General features: G+C 60.0%; 1 protein-coding gene across 1 annotated transcript; it reads left to right on the top strand.

Moving 5' to 3' along the window:
- Positions 1-1,690: 1,690 nt before the first annotated feature.
- Positions 1,691-21,279, top strand: TET3 (tet methylcytosine dioxygenase 3). The gene is made up of 10 exons (XM_052665002.1): positions 1,691-1,770; positions 10,788-12,675; positions 13,537-13,627; positions 13,784-13,877; positions 14,484-14,692; positions 14,865-15,015; positions 15,458-15,547; positions 15,650-15,787; positions 16,255-16,591; positions 16,991-21,279. Exons 2-10 carry the CDS (start codon positions 10,833-10,835, stop codon positions 18,724-18,726), a joined length of 4,689 nt encoding a protein of 1,562 aa, XP_052520962.1. The 5' UTR covers positions 1,691-1,770; positions 10,788-10,832; the 3' UTR covers positions 18,727-21,279.
- Positions 21,280-22,986: the final 1,707 nt, after the last annotated feature.

A 22,986-nucleotide genomic window follows, 5' to 3' on the forward strand; every position in this document is an offset into this window, starting at 1 on the left:
CCAAGGGTTGGCTGTACCATGACCGGTTCTGCCTGTTCCTCCCTGAGTGCCGCTGGCTGTGAACCTCCTGTGCTCAGCCCTCGCACCTCCATCACTCCAGCACTGCACTTGTTCCTCCTCCTGCTGGGTTTCTTTGAGCCATGGGTATTCTTGCAAAACAGAGAAGGAAGATGCTGGAGGCTGAAATTTGTCGTTGCTCAGTGATGCTGCCAATGCCACCCTCCTCAAATGGCTCTCCATCTTCCTGCTTCATTAGTGTAAAAAATCAGCATCTCACCAACTGCTCCCTATCAACACAAAAAGCACACTGCAAAGCCCTGCTTGGCTGCCCTCCATCAGCTTTGAGGGAGCAAACCGCGAAGGGAAGCCCTGGTACTGGTGCACGGGACCCTGAGCTGTTCTGCACTGAATTTGTCCATCTTTTGGGCAGGAGGGTTTCCCTGATTTCATGGAATCATAAAGGTTGCAAAAGATCTCTAAAATCCCTAAGTTCAACCCCAGCCCACCGCCTGTGTCCACTGACCCAAGAGTCACATCTCCATGGCTCTCAAACACCTCCGGGGCAGTGACTCCACCACCTCCCTGTGAAGCTGTGCCAGTGTATCACCACTCTGTCTGAACAGAAGTTTATTCTGACAACCAAACTGGTCAGTGTTTGCTGGCAGAAAAGCTGTGATATCACTCCAACCCAGGACAAGGAGGGTTTGTCCCTGAGGAGGCACTGGGGAGCGGGATGTTACACCACCACTGTGATTTTGTGGTATAACAGCCTAAACGGAGGCGGTGGACCCTGTTCTACGGGCCGGGTGTGAATTCAGCCACTTTGGGGACGGCTGTGTGACACCTGCCACACCACTACAGTGCTGCTGCCACCTCCTCATGTAGGGCACACGGACCACAAGTCCATCCACACCCCGCTCACCACAGCCTGGTCCCGCTGCCAACATGGAGCACGACAGCATCACAGCGCTCTGGTTCTGTGTTGGTACCTTCAACCACCACCCACTCTTGACGCTTTGCTCCTGCTTTGTTGTGACCCACTTTGTGCTGGCAGAACGTCTTGGCCAGGTCAGCTCACAGCAGCCGGGCCTGTGGCCAAGCCTGCGGTTGGGCCTGCAGCTGGGCTTGCCGTTGGGCTGCAGCCAGGCCTGGAGCCGGTCCTGTGGCTGGGCCTGTGGCTACTGCTATCAACTTCAGACTACGCTGCTCTGTGGCCATGTCTCTGGTTGGGCTCGTGGCCGGGCCTGCAGCTGGACACCTATAGCTGCTCCTGTGGCTGGGCCTGTATTAGGGCCTGTGGCTGCAGGGCCCGTGGCTGGGCCCAAGGTTGGACCTACAGCGGCAGTGCGGCCTATAGCTGGGCCTTGGCTGGGCCCGCAGCTGGATACATAGCTGGCCTGCAGCACGACCCGTCTCTGCTCCCGTGGCTGTGATTGCAGCCATGCCTCCAGTCGGGCCTGCGGCCGGTGCTGCCGCTGGACCTGCAGCTGCTCGGCTGTCCTGCTCCGTGCTTGGCCTGCAGCCGAACCCGCGCCCAATCCCTGCGGTCGGCCTGCAGCCCCCCAAACCGCAGCCCTTTCCCCCTCCCCCGCTTCGACACCCCGCCTCCCCCGCCCGATGCTCCGGGACGGCTCGCTGCTGGCCGCCGTCCCCGGGCCACCCCCGGTCGGGGCCGCTCGGCGGGTGGAGGCGGAGCCCCCCCGCGCCGGGGCGGGCGCAGCGCCGCACAAGATGGCCGCCTCGTAGCGGCGGGGGCAGCGGCGGGGCGAGGTAGGGAGCGGCGGGGCCCGGCGGGACCGGGGCGGGGGCGGCGTGGCGGAGGTCGGGGACAAAGCGGGGCGGCGGGGCGGGACCCCTCCTTCGGCTGCCCCCCCCAACACGGGTTCCCCGTGCGCCCAACCCGCCCCGGTGCCCCCCTCCCCCCATCCTTACCGAAAAATACCGTTTTTCCGCTTTTAATATATTTTCCGGCCATTCCTGCCTCCCAACCCCCTCCCCTTTCTCCGCGGTTCTCCCCTCCTATCCCCTCCCCGACCCCCTCCTCCACCCCCCCCCATTCCCCTCCCCCATCTCGTGCCCCGCTGCACCGAGCGCCATGGCAGCCGGGGGCCGCGGTGACGTCACGGCTGTCACCCCGCACCGGGTCGGTCCCCGCTCTGCGTCACTGCGGGGTACGGGGCGGGGGCCCCGGGTCCCCCCCCTTCCCTCCCCTCCCCCCTCTTCCCCTCCCCCCTCGTCCCCCCCCAGCTCATCCCTCGGCGCACCCCGGCGGCGGCACCGGGCTCGGCCCCGAACGCGGTGGGGATCCTCCATCTGCCCTCGGTGCCGTGTGCCGGTGCTACCGCGAGGCTCCGCCGGGTGCGGGAGTATCGGGGGGTGCGGGGGGTGAGGGGGTGGCCCCGGGGATGGATCTGGCGGTGGCCCCGGAATGCCACCTTTTGGGGGTGTCCCGGTCTCCAGCCTTGGATCCGTGACCGCAGGTGACAGAGGAAGCTGCTGGGATCTTGGAGGGTGGCGTGGTGCCCCCAGCCCTGGTGTGGTGTGGCTGTCCCCAGATGTGGGGTGGCACGGCAACGACACGGTTGTGCTGTTGTCTGTGCCCTAGAGAGCCTTTCCCATGGGGTCTTGGCGCACTGGGGAGCAACTTGTCCCCCAGTCCTCTGCCTGCATGTCCTGGGGCCCCCATCCACACAGTGTCACAGCCCTCGGTTCCCTGCCCACATGTGCTGGGCTCTGTGTCACCTGGTACTGAGGTCCCTCTCTTGCCCCCACAGCCCCAGGCTATTGGGTTGGCTCTCCCCTGTGTGCCCATTCTCTGGTCCCTATCCCTACTGCATCAGTGTCCTTCATCCCCTGTTTGTGCATGCTGGTGTCCCCATCCTTGGGACATTGCTATCCCACACCTGCTTGTGCATGCAAAGGTCCTTCCTCCTAGTTTCTGCAGTGTCAGGTTCCCTGGTTTGAATCCCTATGGTTTCAGGGTCCCTTGTCCCCTTCCCATGTGTGCTGGGCTCCCTTGTCCTTGGTCCTGTGTTATCAGGTTCCTTGGTCTCCTGCCTGCATGTGTCCCTTGTCTTTGTCCCCATGGCTTGGGGTCTTCAGCCCTCTGCCTGTGTGTGCTGGGGTCCCTATCCTGTGCCCACTTCAGTCCCTGACCCTACAGCCTCGTTCTGTGTGTGTGTTTCTAATGGCACAGCACTGCCTTCACCATGGTTGATGTTCTGTCCCCACTGCAGCACAGGGCACGAGTGGGAGCTCCCCAGCCTGAGCCCCATCTGTGCCACCCTTGAGGCTCCAGCGCTTCTTTTATCTCTCCTTTGAGCTCAGTGCAAGAGGGTGCCAGACCCTATTTTTTCTTTTTTTGAGGATAAAAGAGCTTTTTTTTTCCCCCTGGGCTGGGATCCAAGGGGAGATGAAATGAAACGGGAAGGGGCTGGAGGTGGAACAGCTGCAAGCTGTCCTTGCTCCACATCCACCCACCGCACTGCTGCCAGCACTGGGAGCTGCTCTCTCCCCATCCCTTTGCCCATGGGGTGAGGGATATGTGGTGTTGGAACTGTGGGCAGGTGTCTGCTGGATGTTGTAGGGGGTCCTGTTGTGGCTGATGATGCAGAACGCTTGTTTGCTTCAGCTAAAATGGCAGTTCTTAAAGAGGGGGAAAAAAAAAGGAAAAAAAAAAAGATGGTTTCTGCACATCTCTTGACTGCATCTTTTTGATTCAACGAGGTTTTGCTGTCGAGTGGTGGAGTTGGGGACCTGGGAGCTCCCACTGCTGCAATTTCCAATGCAGCCAAATGAGCAGGGGAGGGGGGATGGAGGTGGACCAACCCACTCCGAGCACTCCAAACGCTGTAAAAAATTGATTGGAGCAAGTTCTAATTGCTGCAGTCGTCAGCGTGGAAGCCGGGGGATGCTGTGTAATGTCTGGAGGGCTCGGCTCCAGCTCACTGGCTGCAGTGCTGGCTGCTGGTGGCATGGCCACCGCACTCCCTGGAGCAGCTTCTTGCTCCCCAGGTGGATGAGGGCACAGGGAGCCGTGGGCCTGTGTGAGTGCCGTGCCAGAAGGCAGTCGGGTGCAGCAGAAGGCTGAGAAACACGAGAGCACAGGGCTTTAATGACCCCGGAAGCCCTGGCTTGGTGTTGCCATTGGAGCTGTTACAATTAGAGCCGTCGCATTTAAAGCGCATGTATTTAAAGCCTCTGCTTTTAAACCCGTGGCGATTCGAGCCGTCCCGCTTACAGGTGTTGTAGCAGAGGAATGGGGCTGACCCTTCCCTGGTGATGCTCGTGCAGAGACAGCTGCTGTCTGCCCCTGCTGTCCCAGGGCTCCTCGCTGGCGGCCGCAGCCTCTCCGAGCTGCTGGCAGCCGGAGCTCCTGGCCGGAGCACGCTGCCTGCCTGCACATGGCTTTTTTTAGGTTTACAAACATTACGGCCCCGTGCACACGTCGCTTCCCCCCTCCCTTCCCGTGAGTCATCAGCCCCGTCACCAGTGCAGGGGAGCGCAGGCCAGGGAAGCCGGAGGCGGCGTCTGCGCTTCCCCCCCTTGGCGCTGATGACCCCAGCGGAGGAAAAAAAATAGAAATTGGGTATTTTTTTCCCCTCCCTTTTTCGGTCATGGAAAAGGTTGAGCGAGATGAAGAAGGCGCGGCGGTGACGGCCGTGATGATGCCACGTCTGTTTGTGGCATCGCCTGTGATGGGGCGTTTTGGGAGAGGATGGCAGCACAGCCTCTATCCGGGAGCTGCGCGAACACGGTGTTACACCCGGAGATTTTGGAGAGGGCCGAGGAACCGGTGGCATCCGTTGGGCCGAGCTCGGAGCTGTGCGTGTCCCCAGTGACATGGAGCATCGGCCTCTGGCTGCGTGCACGGAGGTGCTGGAGCCCCCGCGCTGAGCTCATCGTGGCTGATGTGGCTGCGGTGACTCAGCAGCGCCAGCGCTGACTCAGCGGCACTGCGGACCCCAGGAGGCAGCTGAGGTGGGAGGGGGCTGTCATTTTCTGGGGGAGAAAAAAGGGAGATTTTGTGCGGTGTGCTGCAGAAGCCGTTGTGCCGGTGCTGATCAGGACTGCATTGAAAGGATGTGATGCAAACGCGTCCTTGTGTAGAAAGGCTCCTGCTCGCTTTTCAGGTGGTTCTTCAGCGCTGTGTGTAGGAGAGATGCAGCAGCTCTGACTGAGCATGTGTCTGAGCCCATACATAGGGCAGAGAAGGAGCTTGCCCTGCTCAACCCCAGCCTTGCTGCCTCGCTAACCTCATGGTGGGGGTCTTCATGCCTTCCCCTCCATGGGGACCTTTCTGTGCGCCGGTGCCAGCTGCTGGCCGCCGTGCCGGGGTGAGTACAGGGAAATGTGGGGAGGGTACTTGGCAAGGGGACACGGCTGTGGCAGTGCTCCCTTTGGGGGGAGCAGCTAGCTTGCACTGCCAAGCTTTCAGCTGTGCGTGCACACAGGGATTGGAGCCAAGCAGGAAAATGCACCGTCCGCTTCTGTTCTTGCAAGAAAGAGGATCTCAGCCTGAAGCCGGTGAAAGGGGAAGCGGCCGTCCCGTGTCTCTGTGCCGACTTGCAGAGCAGGATGTGTCCCCCAAGAGGTTCTTCCTGGATGTGACTCGGTTCCCGTCACGTCCGCTCTGGCATTTCAGGACCCCCCCGGCCCTGGTGGAACACGTGGGGTGGCGGTGGTGGTGTTTTGGGGTGAGTCAGGGGGGCCGGGGGAGCAGCATACAGCAGGCGGGGCATCGCGGGCGCGCTGTGTTGGGCCGTGCCAAGCCCGCCCTGCATCTCCCTTTCTCCCCGGCTGCTTTTCCCTGCTGGGACGGGTCGTGGCGGTGAAACCGGCTGGGGGAGCCGGTGCTGTCCCCGCGCCCAGACTGGGCAGGGCCGGGCTCCCACTCATCTCCCTGCTCCTGCCCGCCAGCCATCGTGCTGCCGACGTGTTTGTGCTTGCCGCACGCACGTCCCTCCTCCTCCTCTGCTGAAAGCTCGGGCTGCTGAAGGGTTTCACGAAGCGAGGAGCGGGGCCAGGGCTGCGCATCCCCCAGGTACAGCAGGCCGTCAGGTGGGCTTTGCAGAGCCGTGCACCCGTGGTGCAACACGGGACGCTCGATCCCAGCAGTGCTCACAGCCCCTGTGGGATGGGAGTGGGGCAGCTTTGCGCCATGGCCACCCATTCTTGAAGGCTGGCTGGATTTCTGCACCCTGCTTGTGAGGCAGAGGAACTGGGCGAGGGGGAAGTTCCCACTGGGGTTGATGGGAGACGTGCTGGAGGGCACTGTGCCCTGTCCCCCTGCAAGCAGTGCCGTCAGGGTGTGAGGGGCTGCAGAGCACAGCTCGGCCCCACATGGGTACTCGGGTGGGTGGCGAAGTGCTGCCGGCACAGGGAGAGGCTCAGCACAGCCTCAGGCGTTTCTGCCACAGCCCACGCGCTTTTCCTTCCCAGGTGAGTCCACGTCCCTTCTTTCCTTTACCTTATGTTCTTTCTTTTCCTTTCCCCTTCCTCTCTTCTCCTTTCCCCTTGGCCTCCTTTTTATCCCTTCCTCTCCTCTTTATCCTTTCCATCCCTCCCCTTTCTGCTGGAGCACCGCTTGCCTACAGCCGTTCTTTTGGCATTGCCCGGCCGGCCGCAGCGCCAATCTGGTAGCTGAGCGCCTGCACGAGAGGAGTCAGCTGTGTTGGACTGAAGCCGCTCCAAGAAACAAAAATAGCGCCACGTTTTTTTTTCTCTTTTTTTTTTCTTTTTCCTTCAAAGAGCTTTTCTCCCCTCCCTCGCTGCCGGTCGGAGCAGCCTGACGCAGCCTGGCAAGCCGTTCTCCCTTCCTCTTGCCAAATGCTGGTTCCCGGCTCAGTGCCGCGATGGGAACGGCAGCCCTGCGCAGCTCCTGAGGAGCTGATCTGGCTGTGCTGGTGCTGAGCATCCCGTAGTGCTGTGCCCCGCAGGTTCCTCCTTTTGCCCAGCTGGAGAGGGACCTCAGGGGCCGCTTGCGTGCGCGGGGATGAATGTTCCAACCCGGCTTTGAAAGGCATCCAGGGTGGATTAAGAACAGATGCCGGCGCGCAGCTGCTCTCGGTCAGGGCGATTTTGGAGGAGCTGCATCCAGGCACTCAGCTCCCCTTTGCTCCACACATTGCCGCTGGGCAATCCTGCTCCCAAACACCTTTGGTTTCCCATCCTTTTCTCTTGCTTTGATCTGCTTTCCCATTGCTTGCAGCTTGGCTGGGCTGGGAAAATGCTTTTCCTGGAGCCCCACCAGAAGGGATGGGGTTGGAGACGTTTTCTGGTGGAGAAAAATTCCCTGTCCCTATTGCAGGCTCCTGGTGCAGGAGCAGTGTGAATATGTGTCATTAAACCAGCTTGGAAGAGAGGATGAAATGCTTGCCCCTATGGTATCTAGAGCAGGATTATGGCTCCGGGGGTCCCTGAGAGGCCCATGGAAGCAGGGATGGGTTCCCTGCAACACAGCCCTGCCGTAGCTCTGCCTTTCCGCCGGGCTAAATGAGGACAGGAGCGAGCGGCTCAAACCCAGTGCTGGGGTCAGCCGGGGCCACGGAAACAGCTTGGAAAACAAGCGAGCGGCTGGGAGCGTCGGGAGGGGCTCCATGGCTCTCCAGTTTGCTTTCCCAGGGCTGTCGCATCCGTGCCACCGGGCTCCTCTCCAGCATCCCCCGCTGCCGGCACCTTGGTGACATCGGGCGGCTTTCCGTGCCTGCTGTGGCTGAGCAGCACATCCATCCCCAGGGCGTGCTGCCGGCCCCCTGCCCTTCCTTTGGGCTGTGCTCAGGGATGCTCGTCCACATTGGGTTTCCCCATCCCGCGGGGGCCCCACGGTGCCCCAGAGCACGGAGGATCCCGGGGCTGCTGCCAGGGGAAGAAAACCACGAGCGCGGCACGGGGCCGGCAGCCAAACAGCCGCCTGCCTCTTGGCCGGCCCCAGCTGCTGGCGCTGGCAGCACTGCTGACCTCCTGAGCACCCTGCCGTGCCCTGGCTACGCCAGCAGTGCATCCATCCCCCCCCCCACTACCCCCCCCCCCCCCCCAAAAAAAAAAATCCTGTGCTGTGCATCGCCACATCTGAGCGCCTCCATCCCCCAAATCCTGCTCTCACAATGGAATGATTTGTGGTGGGATGAAGTTCTCGGCTGCTCCAAGCCCAACGCCTGCAAAATCAGTTGAGATGCGTGTGTGTAGGGGGGGTTTACAAATACTCCAAGCACCCAGATAAGGGATTGCTGCTTCAGCCCCCAGTTCATGGGGCTGGATGGGCCTCATTGGGTGGCTTTGGGTGCTGGGAATGAGGACCAATCCTTTACCTGGTGTTGAGGTTGTTGTTTCCCACATGTGTGGTTTGGGACAAGCAGGAGCACAGCAGAACACTGCCTGCTTCTCCAGGGTGCCTTCGCTCCATGTTTCATATAGGGCCAGCAGGAGATATGGCATAGTAACATAAAAAATAGGGAGGGAGAGGGAAAAAAAAAAAGAAAAAGACCTTGTGGTGGCTGTGGCACTGCAGCTGGGGACCCTGCCATGGGTCCCCCATGGGATGCTGCTGTTCGTGTAGGTTCCTGCTGTTTGTGTAGGGGGTTCCTGTATGGCTTGCCAGGTCTGTGGGTCTGCTGGGTACGGCGCTTGCTGGATGAGACTAGCGTGAGTTTGTAGGGTTGCCGGTTGTGTAGGGTTGCAGGTAACACAGTTCTGTAGGGTTGCAGACGGCTGATGGTTGCTGGTCATAATTTGCTGAGCATACAGAGGGATGTAGGAGTGCTGGATGTGTAGGGCTGCCGATCGCATGGTGTTGTGTGTCAGTGTGTGGAGCTGCAGGATCTATAGGGCTGTGGGATATATGGGGCTGTGGGATGTATGGGCAAAGGGATCTACAGAGCTGTGGGATATGGGTTGTGGGATGCACGGGGCTGTGGGGTGTACAGAGGTGTGGGTTGTACAGGGCTGGGAGGATGTATGGGCTGGGAGGTATACAGGGCTGCAGGATGTATGGGCTGTGGGATGCACAGAGCTTTGGGATGTACGGGTTGTGAGATTCACGGGGCTGTGGGATGCATGGACTGCGGGATGTATTGGTTATGGAATGCATAGGGTTGTGTGATTATGGGATGCACGGACTGTGGATGTATGGGGCTGGGGAATGGATGGGCTATGGGGTGTATGGGTTATGGAATGCAGGGGTTATGGGATGTACGGGTTATGGGATGTACAGGTTATGGGATGCAGGGGTTATGGGATACACGGACTATGGATGTATGGGGCTGGGGGATGCACGGCTTATGGGATGCAGTGAGTTATGGGATGTACGGGACGCACGGAGCCGCGGGGCGCTGAGGCTGCGGGCTGTACGCGTGACACGTGCCGGCTCTCGGGAGCCGTCCGTGCGGTCCGGGGGCTGCGGGGCCGAGCTCACGTTCCCCCCCCCAGTCCCCCTTACCACCCCCCACCCCCTCCTTCCCCGCCCGTACGTGCGCGCGGCGCCGGGGCTGATGGCTCCTGCAGCTGCCGCGGGGGGCGGGGAGCCGCGGCCGGGCGCGGTGCGGCGCGGAGCAGCGCGGGCGCCTCCGTCCCTCCGCGGGCGCCTCCGTCCCTCCGCGCCGCCGCCGCCGCTCCCCCGCAGCGTAAGTGCCGCGCCGCGGCCGCGCCGGTCCCGGTGGCTGCGGAGGAGCGCGGCGCGGGCCGGGGGTACCCGGCGGGGTCGGTGCGTGCCGCGGCCTTTTTTGTTTTCCTTCCGCCCAAAGCATTGAAAACAGAAAGAGGGAAGGGGGGCAGGGGGGGAAATAATAATAAATAAATGAAGCGGAGATTTTTTTTAGTTCCTCGGAGGGATTTTCCCCTCTTTTCACGACGCGCGGACGGGGCCGCTCCGCACCGCGGCGTTCCGGTTCCCCCCCCGGGCGGTGGGTGCGCACGGGTGGGTTCCTCGCGGCGGCATTGGGGGGGAATCGCTGTTGGTTTCGGGATGGAATCCCGCGCCCCCCCTCTTCCAACCTCCCCCCCTCCCCCCCCGCGGCGGTGCCGGGAACAAAAGGAGCGGTGCGGGAGGCCGCGTGCAGCCCCGCGTGTTCTCCCCCCTCTCCCCCCCCCCACCTCGGTCGGATGAACCGCAGGGGCGGCCCTCGTGGGGAAGCCTCCAACCGGGACAGGGCCACGCGTGCGGGAGTTCCTGCGTGGGGGGGCGGGTAGTGGGGGATCCCTTTCCTCCCCACTGCGGAGGGGCCGTGGGAAGGGCGGACGGGGTCGCTGCCAATGGGGTTCGCCCCTCCTTTTCCCCCCGGGGGGATGTTTGAGGCGAGGAGGACTCGAGATGCTCCTCTCTGCTTCCACGGGGGTTTTGCTCTGCCTGTTGCTCCCTCTCTCCCTGCTTGTATGCAGCCCTGGAAATGGGTGAAGGCATCCCCTGGCCCCGCATGGGGCTCTCCTATTAGTGACAAACCACAAAATGCTCTGCATCCCATCCTGTGTGGCACTGAGACTCCCACCTATGGGCACAGAGATGCCACCTCCCCTTCCCCCCCATGTCATGCACCCACTGGGACGATGGGCTCCAGACCCCCTTCTCTCCTTTCTGCCCCACTCCTTGCTCAGTGTCCCATCGCTGCGGTGCTGAGCTGAGGTCTCAGAGAGCACAGCTCCTTGTGGGCCTTTGGGATGTGGGGACGGGAGGAGCACAGGGGCACCTGCAGCTGTGCTGGGATGGACGGGTGGGTGGTAGGCTGTGGGGTGGGATATGGGGCGCAGGATTTTGCAGGGGTTACTCACACCCTCTCCTCTCTCCCCGCTCTCAGACAGGTCCGGGGGGCGATCCGGTTGATGGCCCCAGAAGAGGCCCAATGGAAGAAGGGCTGATCGACTATGGCGGCGAGAGGACACTGAGCGAGGGCGGCCGGCTGGGCCTGGCCGCTGGGGGCCGGCCGCAGGCGGGGGGCAGCGCGCTGATGGAGCCCAGCGGGTGGCTGCCCGGCCCCCCTGCCGGCCCCGCACGTCTGGAGGACGCCCGCAACCTGGTGGCCTTCTCGGCGGTGGCCGAAGCGGTGTCCTCCTACCGGCTGCCCGCCCCAGCTTCGCCCTCGCTACTCTACAAGAAGTTTGACACCGAGATGAGCCGGGGGGGGCTGGCGCCGCGGGACGGCGTGCCAAGGGGGGAGGACCTGCACGCCCTCAAGGCCGCCCTCGCCCTGGCCAAACACGGCATGAAGCCCCCCAACTGCAACTGCGACGGCCCCGAGTGCCCTGACTACCTGGAGTGGCTGGAGCAGAAGATCCAGGTGGCCTTGGGAGAGGCCCCGCTGCCCCACGCCCCGCCGCCCCCCGACAAAGGTGCTATCGCTCCCCCCGCGGTGCTGGAGGCCGCCGAGCCGTGCCCGTCGGACGGCCTCCCCTTTTCCCAAAGTGCACTGAATATTGCCAAGGAGAAGAACATCAGCCTGCAGACGGCCATCGCCATCGAGGCGCTGACGCAGCTCTCAGCCACGCTCCCTCAACCCGGTGCTGATGGGCCACCCCCCCCTCCGCCACCGCCGCCGCCCCCTCCGGTGCCCCCTGCCCCCCCAGAGCCATCCATCGACGTGGTGCCTCCGTCTGGGACCACTGACCCTATGGCGGAGCTGGAGCAGCTCCTGGGCAGCACCGAATACATCGCTGTGGCCTTCAAGCGGCCCGAGGCTGGCAGAGCCCCCCCTGCAGCAGCCCCAAAGCCCCCGGATCGGACGCCGGGCAAGGAGACGGCAAGCAGCCCCCACGTGCTGCAGGAGCCCGACCTGCACAGGAAGACACAGATGGTCCTGCAGCAGCACCTGCACCACAAGCGCAGCCTTTTCCTCGAGCAGAGCCTCTCCGCGACCCCCCCGGAGCGCCCACCTGGCTGGTGGACCCCCAGCACGCCCAAGACCTTTGAGAAGCAGGCCAAGGAGAAGAAGAAAAGGATGCAGCCAGACAAGCCAGCCCGCAAGCAGGTGCAGATCAAGAAGCCCAAGCAGAAGGATTCACAGCCGCTCTTCCTGCCCTTCTGGCAGATCAGCCTGGAGGGACTGCGGACCCCCGCCGAGCCCCCTGCCACAGCGCCGCAGCCCGAGCCCCCACCGCCCACCCCGTGCCCACCCACTGCTTCCGACTCTCAGGAAAGGGGAACCCCTGGGGGGGACACCCACAGCCACCCGCTGGCGCCAGGCCCGGAGGGAGCGCCGCCCGCCATGGTGGACGACAAGCTGGAGGAGCTTATCCGGCAGTTCGAGGCCGAGTTCGGGGACACCTTCAGCCTGCCGCCCACCGGGACCACCGCGCTGCCAGAGGGGCAGCTGCCAGCCCCGCAGGTGCCCCCCACCATCGCCAGCACCGCCGCTGTGGCCCCCAGCAGTGCTGGCCCTGGGGGCTCCACGCTGTCTCCAGAGAAGGGACCTCCCCCAGAGCACCTCTTCTCCGTGCGCTCGCCCAAGCAGATCAAAATCGAGTCCTCTGGTGCTATCACCGTGGTGTCCACCACGTGCTTTTACTCTGAGGAGAGCCAGAACGCCGATGAGGCGGAGGGGACGCCCACCAAGGATGAGGTGCCGCTGACCCCCACCCTCAGCGGGTTCCTGGAGTCGCCTCTCAAATACCTGGACACGCCGACCAAGAGCCTGCTGGACACCCCCGCCAAGCGTGCGCAGGCCGAGTTCCCCACCTGTGACTGTGTGGGTGAGTGGGGGCACGGGGGTGTGGGGGTGATGCCTGGTGCTGGGGCTGTGCCGTGATGCTGGGAGGTCCTTCGGTGGGGCTGGGAACGTCACCCCGGTAACACCTAGGGGGCACAGAGGCTGCTCTGCAGCTTTGGTGGAACTTGTCTTTATGGCCAAACCCTGCAGCTGCGTTGGCTGCAGGCAAGTTTGGGCTTTCTTCCCTCTTGCTTTTATGGCCAGGTGGTCAGTGGCGAGTGAACGCTTGATCCATGTGTTTTTGTGCTGGATTTGTTACACTTTGCAGCACAGTATTTGCAGCCCGGCTCCTTCCACCGTGCCCTTCTCCCATGGGCTCTGTTTTCTCAAGAAAAAGTCATAAGAGAAAGCAATTAAGTGGGAGGTGGGGCTCAGTGCTCCATGAGGTGCCCGTGCTGTTGGATGCTGCGATGCAGTCGGCTGTTGCTGTGCATCCTGCACTGATCCCTGCCTGGGAAGCTGCAGCAGAGCTGCTGAACATGATGGGAATGAAAATCAGTGCTGGGAGCAGAGGATGGGCTGAGGCACGTCTGACCCTATTCTGTGGGTCCTACCCCTGCACTGCCCTTTGCTTCCCCCTATGACCTCTCTGTTCCCATAGATCTCCCAGTTTCCCCCAGTGCTGTCAGGAGCTGTAAAACCAGAGCAAAACTCTCTGAGCCCTAAAACACAGTGCCAAAATAGTGCAGTCAGGATTGAGGCTTGTGCTCTGTCAGTGAGGAGGTGCCTGATTTTTCATGCAAAAGTGCTTCATTTGAGGGAATTTGACATCTGGGGGATGTGGTTCCCAGAGGACACCCGACATCTCTGTTCCTCCCCTCCCCCCCCATGCCTTTTCCTGCAGAGCAAATCGTGGAGAAGGACGAGGGGCCGTACTACACCCACCTGGGCTCGGGGCCCACCGTGGCATCCATCCGGGAGCTGATGGAGGAGCGGTAAGGGACCCCACCCCAACCTCTTGCAGGACCCCGACATCGGACCGGGCCATGGGCTGTCGGAGAGGGGCTTGGGGTTTTCAAAGGGCAGAGGGGGGACGTGTGTGGGGTGAGGCCTCAGCAGGACACTACTGAGTGATGTGGGTCTGCCCACAGGTACGGCGAGAAGGGCAAAGCCATCCGCATCGAGAAGGTCATCTACACTGGGAAGGAGGGGAAGAGCTCCCGGGGCTGCCCCATCGCCAAGTGGGTGAGTGAGTGCCTGCAGCCCCCAGACCCTTTGGGGCACCAGCAGTGCAGAAGTGGCCCCAGGAGTCCCCGGGGCTGTACATCGCTCTCCATCAGTGCCATTCAGTCAAACGTGGGTTAGGGGGAGCGAAACAGCCCCAGGCTCAGGGCTTCTGTCCCACCTCTGCCATTCTCAGCGTAATGCTGCTGTCTGTCCCCTTTCTGCTTGGGGACAGGGAGGTCCCCACTGTTGGTAGTCGTGGAGACCAGGACAGGATGCTCAAGATGTAGCAGTGAAGGGCAAAGCAAAAGTGGCAGCCACTCCTGGGAACCTCTGCAGGGCTTCCCACACTCATAGAACCATAGAATCATAAAATCAATAAGATTGGGAAAGACTGCTAAGACCCTCTAATGCAACCATTGACCCAGCACCCAAAGTGCTCACCCAGTGACATCCACCGAGTGCCGTGGGCCTTGGGGTCACTCTGGTACCCCAAAGACCATGGGGAACAACATATCCAGGGTTGTTCCTGCTGCTCTCTTCTCTGTGTTGCTGTGGGACGGTGCAGAGGCAGCCAGCACCCACTGGTGGAGACCTGTGTGCCAACTGGGCCCGGCTGTTTGACAGGTGATCCGGAGACACAACCAAGAGGAGAAGCTGCTATGCCTGGTGCGTCACCGAGCTGGCCACCACTGCCAGAATGCTGTCATCATCATCCTGATCCTGGCCTGGGAGGGCATCCCCCGCACGCTGGGCGACACGCTGTACCAGGAGCTCACTGACACCCTCACCAAGTACGGCAACCCCACCAGCCGCCGCTGCGGCTTAAATGACGAGTAAGTGTCAGTGGGTCACCACACCGGCTTGGGGACGTGGGTCAGAAGGGGACACAGGCGTCCTCCCATGTTTCTCGCTCAGTGGGGCAGCTGTCAGCCCTGCAACCCATGGGGAGGGGGATGCTGTCAGTGCGGTGGTGACTGATGCTCCTCCTCGCTGTCCCTCCTGCAGCCGGACTTGTGCGTGCCAAGGCAAGGACCCCAACACCTGCGGCGCTTCCTTCTCCTTCGGCTGCTCTTGGAGCATGTATTTTAATGGCTGCAAATATGCTCGAAGCAAAACTCCACGGAAGTTCAGGCTGGTGGGGGACAATCCCAAGGAGGTGAGTGGCATGATAGGACTGGGGAGAGAGGGGGTGGTTTCCTTTTAGCCCTGACTCCAAGTTTTGGGAGAAGGAAGTCTGAAAATAGGGTCCCTTGTAGTAGTTTTGGTGAATTGGGGAGAAAAAACGACGACCTGACCTGGTAAGGCTCTCACTGATATCTCAGGGCATTGCTGCCAGGTGTGACAAATGGGGCCTCCCTAGAAACCCCAGAGAGGTGCAGGAGAACTCTTGTGTTGTGCTGTTAGAAGCACAATAGACTGAGGCTGGGGGTTGAGTAGCCCAGATGTCACCAGACACTGAGGCTGTGTGCTTTGTGTGATGGCAGACAAGGTTGGACGCAGTGTGACGTGCATGGGCTGCATCCCTGACTGCATCCCTGCTGCCAAAACCCTTGGGTGATGTCCTCTTGTGTACAAACACCCAGTTTTCTCTATTACAGGAAGAGCTGCTCCGGAAAAGCTTTCAGGACTTGGCCACTGAGGTTGCTCCGCTTTACAAGAGGCTGGCACCACAGGCCTACCAGAATCAGGTACCCAACCACCCACCCTCTGCTGGGCTCTGCAGCCTGGCGGCCAGCAGAATGGGAGCCGGGTGGCAGCATGCAGTAACCAGAGCCTTCTTGTTCTGCTAGGTTACCAACGAGGATATCGCAATAGACTGCCGGCTGGGCTTGAAGGAGGGGAGGCCATTTTCAGGGGTGACAGCATGCATGGACTTCTGTGCTCATGCTCACAAAGATCAGCATAACCTCTACAATGGCTGCACAGTGGTACGTAGGCACTGGTGAGGCTTTTTGGGATGGTTTCCCTTTTTGAGCTGCGTGGTGTCCAGCTGATCCTGTAGGGAGCATTTTGAGGCAGAGATATCTGAGTCACTGTCACCCCAGATTGGTGGCTGATCCTCTGTGCTTGCACTCACAGAGCAATTTGCTTTTCGATGCTTCAGTCCTTCAAATTGAAGCATTCGTGTCTGCAAGGTGCTGAAGCTGTCCCCACCAGATATAAGCAAGGCACCAACGGGAACTGCACGTTTGCTGTTGTCTGACCCAAACCCCGTGGGAAGTTTCCAGACAGCAGCAGGGGAGCAGAGAGGGCTGGGGGATGCACACTGCCTCAAGCCTGGGGTGTGGACTGGTGTTGAGTCAGGGCTGTCACCATTGTCCCCCTTGGGCTGCATTTGTCAGCATCTCTAGAGCTTGGCAGCCCCATCCCCTCATGGCCTCCTGCACTCCTCCAGGTCTGCACGCTAACAAAGGAAGACAATCGCGTGGTGGGGAAGATTCCCGAAGATGAGCAGCTGCACGTCCTCCCCCTCTACAAGATGTCCAGCACGGATGAGTTTGGCAGCGAGGAGAACCAAAACGCGAAGGTGGGCAGCGGGGCCATCCAGGTGCTCACATCCTTCCCCCGCGAGGTGCGTAAGCTGCCTGAACCCGCCAAGTCCTGTCGGCAGAGACAGCTGGAGGCAAAGAAAGCCGCAGCGGAGAAGAAGAAACTGCAGAAGGAGAAGCTGATGACACCAGAGAAGATCAAGCAGGAAGCACTCGAACTTCCTACACTCCAACAAAATCCAGGTAATGGGGACAGTGCTGAGATCGCACAGCCCCAAGCTATCCAGAAAGCAGTGAGGGGATGAGGATGTTCCCTTGTGGCTCTGGGAGGTGTAATGGTTGGGGGCTTTCTTGAGCGCTGCACCAGCAGTGCTGCGTGTAAGTTGGCATTACCAGCTTATGCTGTGGGGTCTGGCTTTGCACTGTGGTTTTTGTGGTGCCCATGCTTTTGCTGAAGCTCAGCATGTGGGTGCAAATTGCTGCCAGCGCACGGGGTAATGCCAGTCACAGCCAGGCTCTGACTCAGCCAGCGGTCCTGTTGCTGTTGGATTTTTGAGGCTGACTGGCTTTTTTGGATCGTCAGTTCCTTCTGGTGTCTCCTCGGCCAGCTGGTCATGGTGGTTGTGTGTGCTGTGCCCACAGGTATGGCGTTGAAAAGTGGGCTCTCCCCACAGCCGCTGAAACCTTCCATCAAAGTGGAGCCGCAGAGCCATTACAACGCCTTCAAGTACAACGGCAATGCGGTGGTGGAGAGCTACTCGGTGCTGGGCAGCTGCCGGCCCTCCGATCCTTACAGCATGAACAGTGTTTACTCTTACCATTCCTACTATGCACAGCCCAATCTGCCTTCCGTGAACGGGTTTCATTCCAAGTTCACACTGCCCTCCTTTGGGTATTACGGTTTTTCCAACAACCACGTGTTCCCCTCGCAGTTTCTGAATTACGGGGTGCCCGAGAGGGGCGAGAGCTGGGTGAGCAACAGCTACGAGAAGAAGCCCAACATTCAGGTGCTGCAGGAGAACCTCAACCATACCTACAGGAACACGGATTTCCCCGAGCCCATCCCACACAGCGTCCGGAGCAAAAACCATCACCAGCGCACCTACGAGCGGGCCAGCCGCTATGCCAGCCAGCAGAAGACGGCTGCGGCCGGGGTGCACAGGACTAGCACAGGCTCGGAGGAGGCATCGCCGTTTGCACAGAACTGTTTTGGCAGCAGAGCCATCAAGCAGGAGCCCCCGGACCCTCCGCCCAGCATCGAGCCCCTGAGCAACCCTGCGGCAGCCGTGCCCGGCACCGGCCTGGCTCTACCTGCTGTCCCCGTACCGGAGCAGCAGTGGAGTCCTTACAAAACGTCATCCCGAGGTTCGTCTTCCCCCGAGCGGACTAGTGCGGCTGAGAGCTCGTGGAGCAGCCTGGTGCCAGGCGCCGGAGGACGGGAGAAGCTGAGCGCCTTCGATGCTGCCGTGCGCCTGCCGCTGCCGGAGAAGCAGTGGCCCAATGTCCTGGCAGAAGAAGCGTCGTCGTCGTGCAGTTCCAGCTTGCTGCCGAAGCCGTGGAGCCCTTGCAAGCTGGGGGAGACGGTGCTGGGCGGTGCGGGTACCCCGACCCTGCGGGACAAGGGCTGGGAATTGGGACCGCTGGGCTTCGGCTCGGCCCTGCCGGAGCTGCCTGTCTTCTCTGAAGAGCCGTGGGGGTCTGGCAAGGCGGAGGAGCGGAGGACGCCGGCACCCACGGCGGGGCTGCCTGAAAAGCCATGGGAGGCAGCGGTGCGTGAGAAGGGGGCAGCAGGGGTCCGTCAGGAGAAGCCGTGGGATCCTTTTGGGCTGGAGGAGGGCGTCGAGGAGGCGTCGGTGAAGGCGGTGAAGGAGGAAGAGGAGGAGGAGGAAGAAGAGGAAGAGGAGGAGTGGTCAGACAGCGAGCACAACTTCCTGGACGAGAACATCGGCGGCGTGGCCGTGGCGCCCGCGCACGGCTCCATCCTCATCGAGTGCGCCCGCCGCGAGCTGCACGCCACCACCCCGCTGAAGAAACCCAACCGCTGCCACCCCACCCGCATCTCCCTGGTCTTCTACCAACACAAGAACTTGAACCAGCCCAACCACGGCCTGGCGCTGTGGGAGGCCAAGATGAAGCAGCTGGCGGAGCGCGCCCGCGCACGGCAGGAGGAGGCGGCGCGCCTGGGGCTGCAGCAGGACGCCAAGGCCTTCGCCAAGAAGCGCAAGTGGGGCGGCGCGCTGGCGGCCGAGGCGGCCACCAAGGAGCGGAGGAACGCGGTCCCCACGCGGCAGGCGGTGGCCATCCCCACCAACTCTGCCATCACTGTGTCCTCCTACGCGTACACCAAGGTGACGGGGCCCTACAGCCGCTGGGTGTGAGGCGGAGGCGGCCGCCGCAGCCCTTCTTACCTCATAGTCGGCAGCACTGGAGTCCCGGTGCTGCTTCGTGGTGCTTTCTCCTCGGGCATGGGGGAGAAGAAAAAAAAAAAAAAAAAAAAAGCAAAAAAAAAAAAAAAAAAGCAGGAAAAAAAAAGAAAAAAAGAAAGCAAAATAAACCAACGTTACGCTTGGAAACAATGGAACCGACGCGGGTGCGAGCCGCACTTGGCAAAGAGTAGGAAAATAGGAAAGGAACAATGCTCTTTGACGTTTTTCGGTAACCTAATATTTATATCTCTGTGTTTTTTTAATCTATCCTTGTGCACTGCAAGAATGGAGAGAGAAGTTTATAGCGTCCTTTCGCAAAGGAGAGGTTTTTAATTCCACTTAAAACCGCGTATTTATTGGATTATTATTATTATTTTTTAATCTGACGAGAATGACGAAGCCGACCTTCAAAAAACGAAGCGAACATCGAGGAAAAAAATACATGGATAAATTAGAAAAAAAAAGAAAAAAATGAGAAACAACCCGAACACCAAACCAGCGTATAAAGGCAGAGGTGGATCTCCGCAGTGCCGTGCAGGCGGCGCGGATCAGGGGCGGCCTCACAGAGCCACCTGGAAACGAGTGCTCTAACGTCAGCCGGATGCACCGAACATCCAGTTTTTTTAATTGTTGGTTCCCAAGGACCCACAGTGGCTGTTTTACAACTGGAGGAGTCCATCCCCATGGGTGGAGACCTCAGGGCATCGTGTGGAGGGTGCTGCTCCCGGAGCTCCATGCTTGGGTCCGGGGCTCTGCGCTCGTTTGGGGCTCCGTTGCCCTAAGGAGAAGAGGAGCAGCTCGGCTGCGTCTCCGAGAAACCCAACAGGAATCAAACACGTAAATAGGAAAAGGAAAAAACACAAACCCACAAAAACAACACAAAACTGTGAATAGCTAGTGTTGCTCTCTGTACATCACTGTTGCTGAAGTCTGGTGCTTTCAGTCTCTGGGGGACTTTGGCCGTACGAGCGGCTCTGGGAGGAGCAAACCCACACTCTGGGACTCGTCTCCCCACACTCTCAGTCCGATGGGTGAGTCGGCGCGGCGGCGCGCTCCGCGTTTTTCTCTCCCCAGGTGCCATCATCTCACCTTCCTACAGGTTGCTGTTCTTCCCACAGTACAAGAAAACCAACCGACCGACCCACCGACCAACAACCTTTCCAACCCACCCACCAACCAACCCACCCACCAACCATCCAACAACACTGCGTGGTGCTTTCCCAACAACCTCAGCTGAGGCTGCCACCCTCGAGCCGTGCTGGGCGCTGGGTGCGGGACGGGGCTGCGCCGTCGCTTTGCACTTCCAGGTGCCTTTTGGGGAACACGCGAGCGAGAGCCGGCGCCGTCACCGTGCTGAAGTCACCGCGTGTGTTTACTGCAACCCCACGCACCGGCGCAGCTCAGCAGGATCTCGGTAAAACAGCCTGAACCTTTGTGTAGTCAGTCTGATTTTAAAACCTGTACATAGGGAAAGAATTTTTTTAAAAAGCACTTTCACCTAGATTTAAAAATGAAAGCGAAACTTAAAAAAAAAAAAAAAGAAAAAGAAAAAAAAAAAAAAGAAAAAAAAGCAAACACCCTCTCCCCCCTCCCGACAACTTGAAAGCAGTGTGTTTTAGACACAGTTATGGTGGGAGAACTGTAAATACTGGCAGAATATTTAACATGCTTTGTCCGTCCTTCATAATTTGTTTTTTTTTTAACTGTAATCTGTAAAGTCGCGTATATTTGACAAGGAAATTCAATGAGCTATTATCGCTTTTCTTATAAGTACCCAATAGCATATCAGGATTGTAGAGTTCATGGCAAGTCAGACCTTAGGTTGGCCTGCGGGTGTCCTGGGGCTGTGTGCCTCAGGGCTTGGCTATGGGTATTGGCCATGGGGTTCAGCTGTTGGTCTTGGCCATCGGTCATGGCCGTGGTTTTGATCATGGAGTTCAGCCATGGGTCTTGGCCATAGCATTTGGCCATAGATCTTGGGTGTAAGTCTTGACCGTGGAGCTTGGGCATAGATCTTGACCATGGAGCTTGGCCATGGGGCTTGGTCGTGGTTTTAGCTGTGAGTCTTGACCATGGAGCTTGGCCATGGAGCTTGGCTATAGGCCTTGGCTGTAGCGTTTGGCCACGGGTCTCGGCCATGGGGCTCAGCCGTGGTGCAGCTGCAGTGCTGTTTGGAGGTCTAAGAATGAAAGAGGTCGGATTCGGGTGCCGGCCTTGGTTTGCTTCGCCCAGGTCTTGTCTGACTTCCGTGCTGTAGGTTGTCGCAGGGGTGCCTTGAAAGCTTTGCGTAGATGACGTTAGCAAGAAATTTGGGAGAAAGGGGCGCGTTTGGAGAATGTTTCGGTCCGTGCAACCTGTCTAAGTCCTGCTTCCTTGGAGGTGTCTGGTTTGGGGGCTCGCTCCCGTGCGGCGTCCCCCCCTGCCTTGAAGGGAGGCTCAAACTGGTCCGGGGGGGGGGCAGTGGTGTGTGGGTCAGGGCGAGAACTGCTGCAGTCTCACGTTTTTACACTACATTACGTATAACCTACCTCAAATCTCAGTCATTGAAAATTAGCATGCTTCAGACTTCTTATATGAAAACTAGAAAACTATGCACAGCTCTTTAACCCCTTGCTGCTGAGAGTCTGTTTTAAGCAAAATCTTTTTCTTTATCTTTACCAGCACCCGCGCTTGTCCCACCTGCGCAGAAGCCATGGGGTGGAAGCACTGCGGGGACGTCCTGGTGCGGGGTGGGCAGTGGGGTGCGCTGGGGGCGGCGTTTTTAATCGCATCGGGGCCGGGGGGGGGAGGGAGGGGGGAGGGGGAAGACACTTTGCAGCAGGTCGCAGCCACACTGGTGCTAGAACAACACCCGCGATGGGAACCGGGGGAGGTCTCCATGCTCACTGCAGTGTTCCCGGCCATGGTGGGTACCTCGGTGCTGGCCGGGGGCCGCTCCTCCTCTTGGCACTCTTGGGACGAGGCTCAGGAAGGAGAAGGAAACCAGAATCCCTGAGGTGCCTCAATTGCTAACTTTTCCTTTTAGTACTGGAATATGCTTTGTGGGCTCTTTAAGGCATATTTTTATTAAATGAAATCTTCTAATCAAAATGGTGCTATGGTGTTTTAACAAACCGTATCATGCTTCTGCCTGATTCCATCTTGCCGAGGTGCTACTAATGTATATACGAAACTAGAGAACCAAGAAAAAAAAATTAAAAAAAAGCAATGATGTCGTTGAGAAGGAAGTTTACTTTTCCGGAGCGACAGCTCAAAGCGTGCCGGGAGCATCTTGTTCTTATGCAAACAGAAACCGGTGCAACGCTGAAGCGTTGTGGGCACCTTTGCTTTGCGGCAGCTTCGTTCCCCTCCAGGAACCAAGGATGGGCAGACGCGGTGCTCAGATGTGCTCCTCAGCCCCAGCGTGTGGCCACGGTGCTCGGGCACGGTGCTCGGCCCCGCGCTGCGGACACGGTGCTTGCTTGTGGTGCTTGGTCGCGGTGCTCGGCCACTGTGCGTGGCCTCGGTGCTTGGCTGCGGTGCTCAGCCAGGTGTGTGAACACGGTGCTTGGTTGCGTGTTGGTGCCCAGCAGCGGTGCATGGACTCGGTGCTCAGCCGGGGGTGTGAGCACGGTATTCAGTGCTCGGCGCTCAGCGGTGCTATGGATGCGGTGCTTGGCCACCGTGTGTGTGAACGTGGTGCTTGGATGTGGTGCTCAGCCAGGGAGGGGAACGTGGTGCTCAGCTGTGGTGCTCAGAGCTGGTGTGCTCGCTCAGATGGTGCTCAGGCACCGAGCGCGGTGCTCAGACGATGTCCGCAGTCACGGTGCTTTGAACAAGGTTCATGGACACAGTGCTTGGGCACAGTGCGTGGACGTGGTGCTCAGGAACAGTTGCTCAGGCGTGGTGCTCGCCCACCGTTCACCAACACTGTGCTTGGACGTGGTGCTCAGACGTGGGGTGTGGATGTGGTGCAGGGTCACGGCGCTCTCCCACCGGTGCTTGGTCCTGGGGTGCTTGGCACGACACGAGGACCTGATGCTCACCCCCCGAGCACGGCCGTGGTGCTTGGATCCGGTGCACCCAAACACGGTGCTGGCACCTCCTGGCCGCGGAGCTCCTTTTCCTCCCTGGAACAGTGGGCTTTGGCTGCGGGGAGCTGTGGCAGGGGATAGCTGGGCTTCACGCTTCTCGCATCTCTTCATTCCCTTTCCACCTCCCTGCTCTCCTTTC

The sequence above is a fragment of the Tympanuchus pallidicinctus genome, unplaced genomic scaffold, assembly GCF_026119805.1.
Source record: "Tympanuchus pallidicinctus isolate F22 unplaced genomic scaffold, pur_lepc_1.0 scaffold60, whole genome shotgun sequence".
Classification (NCBI taxonomy): Eukaryota; Metazoa; Chordata; class Aves; order Galliformes; family Phasianidae; genus Tympanuchus; species Tympanuchus pallidicinctus.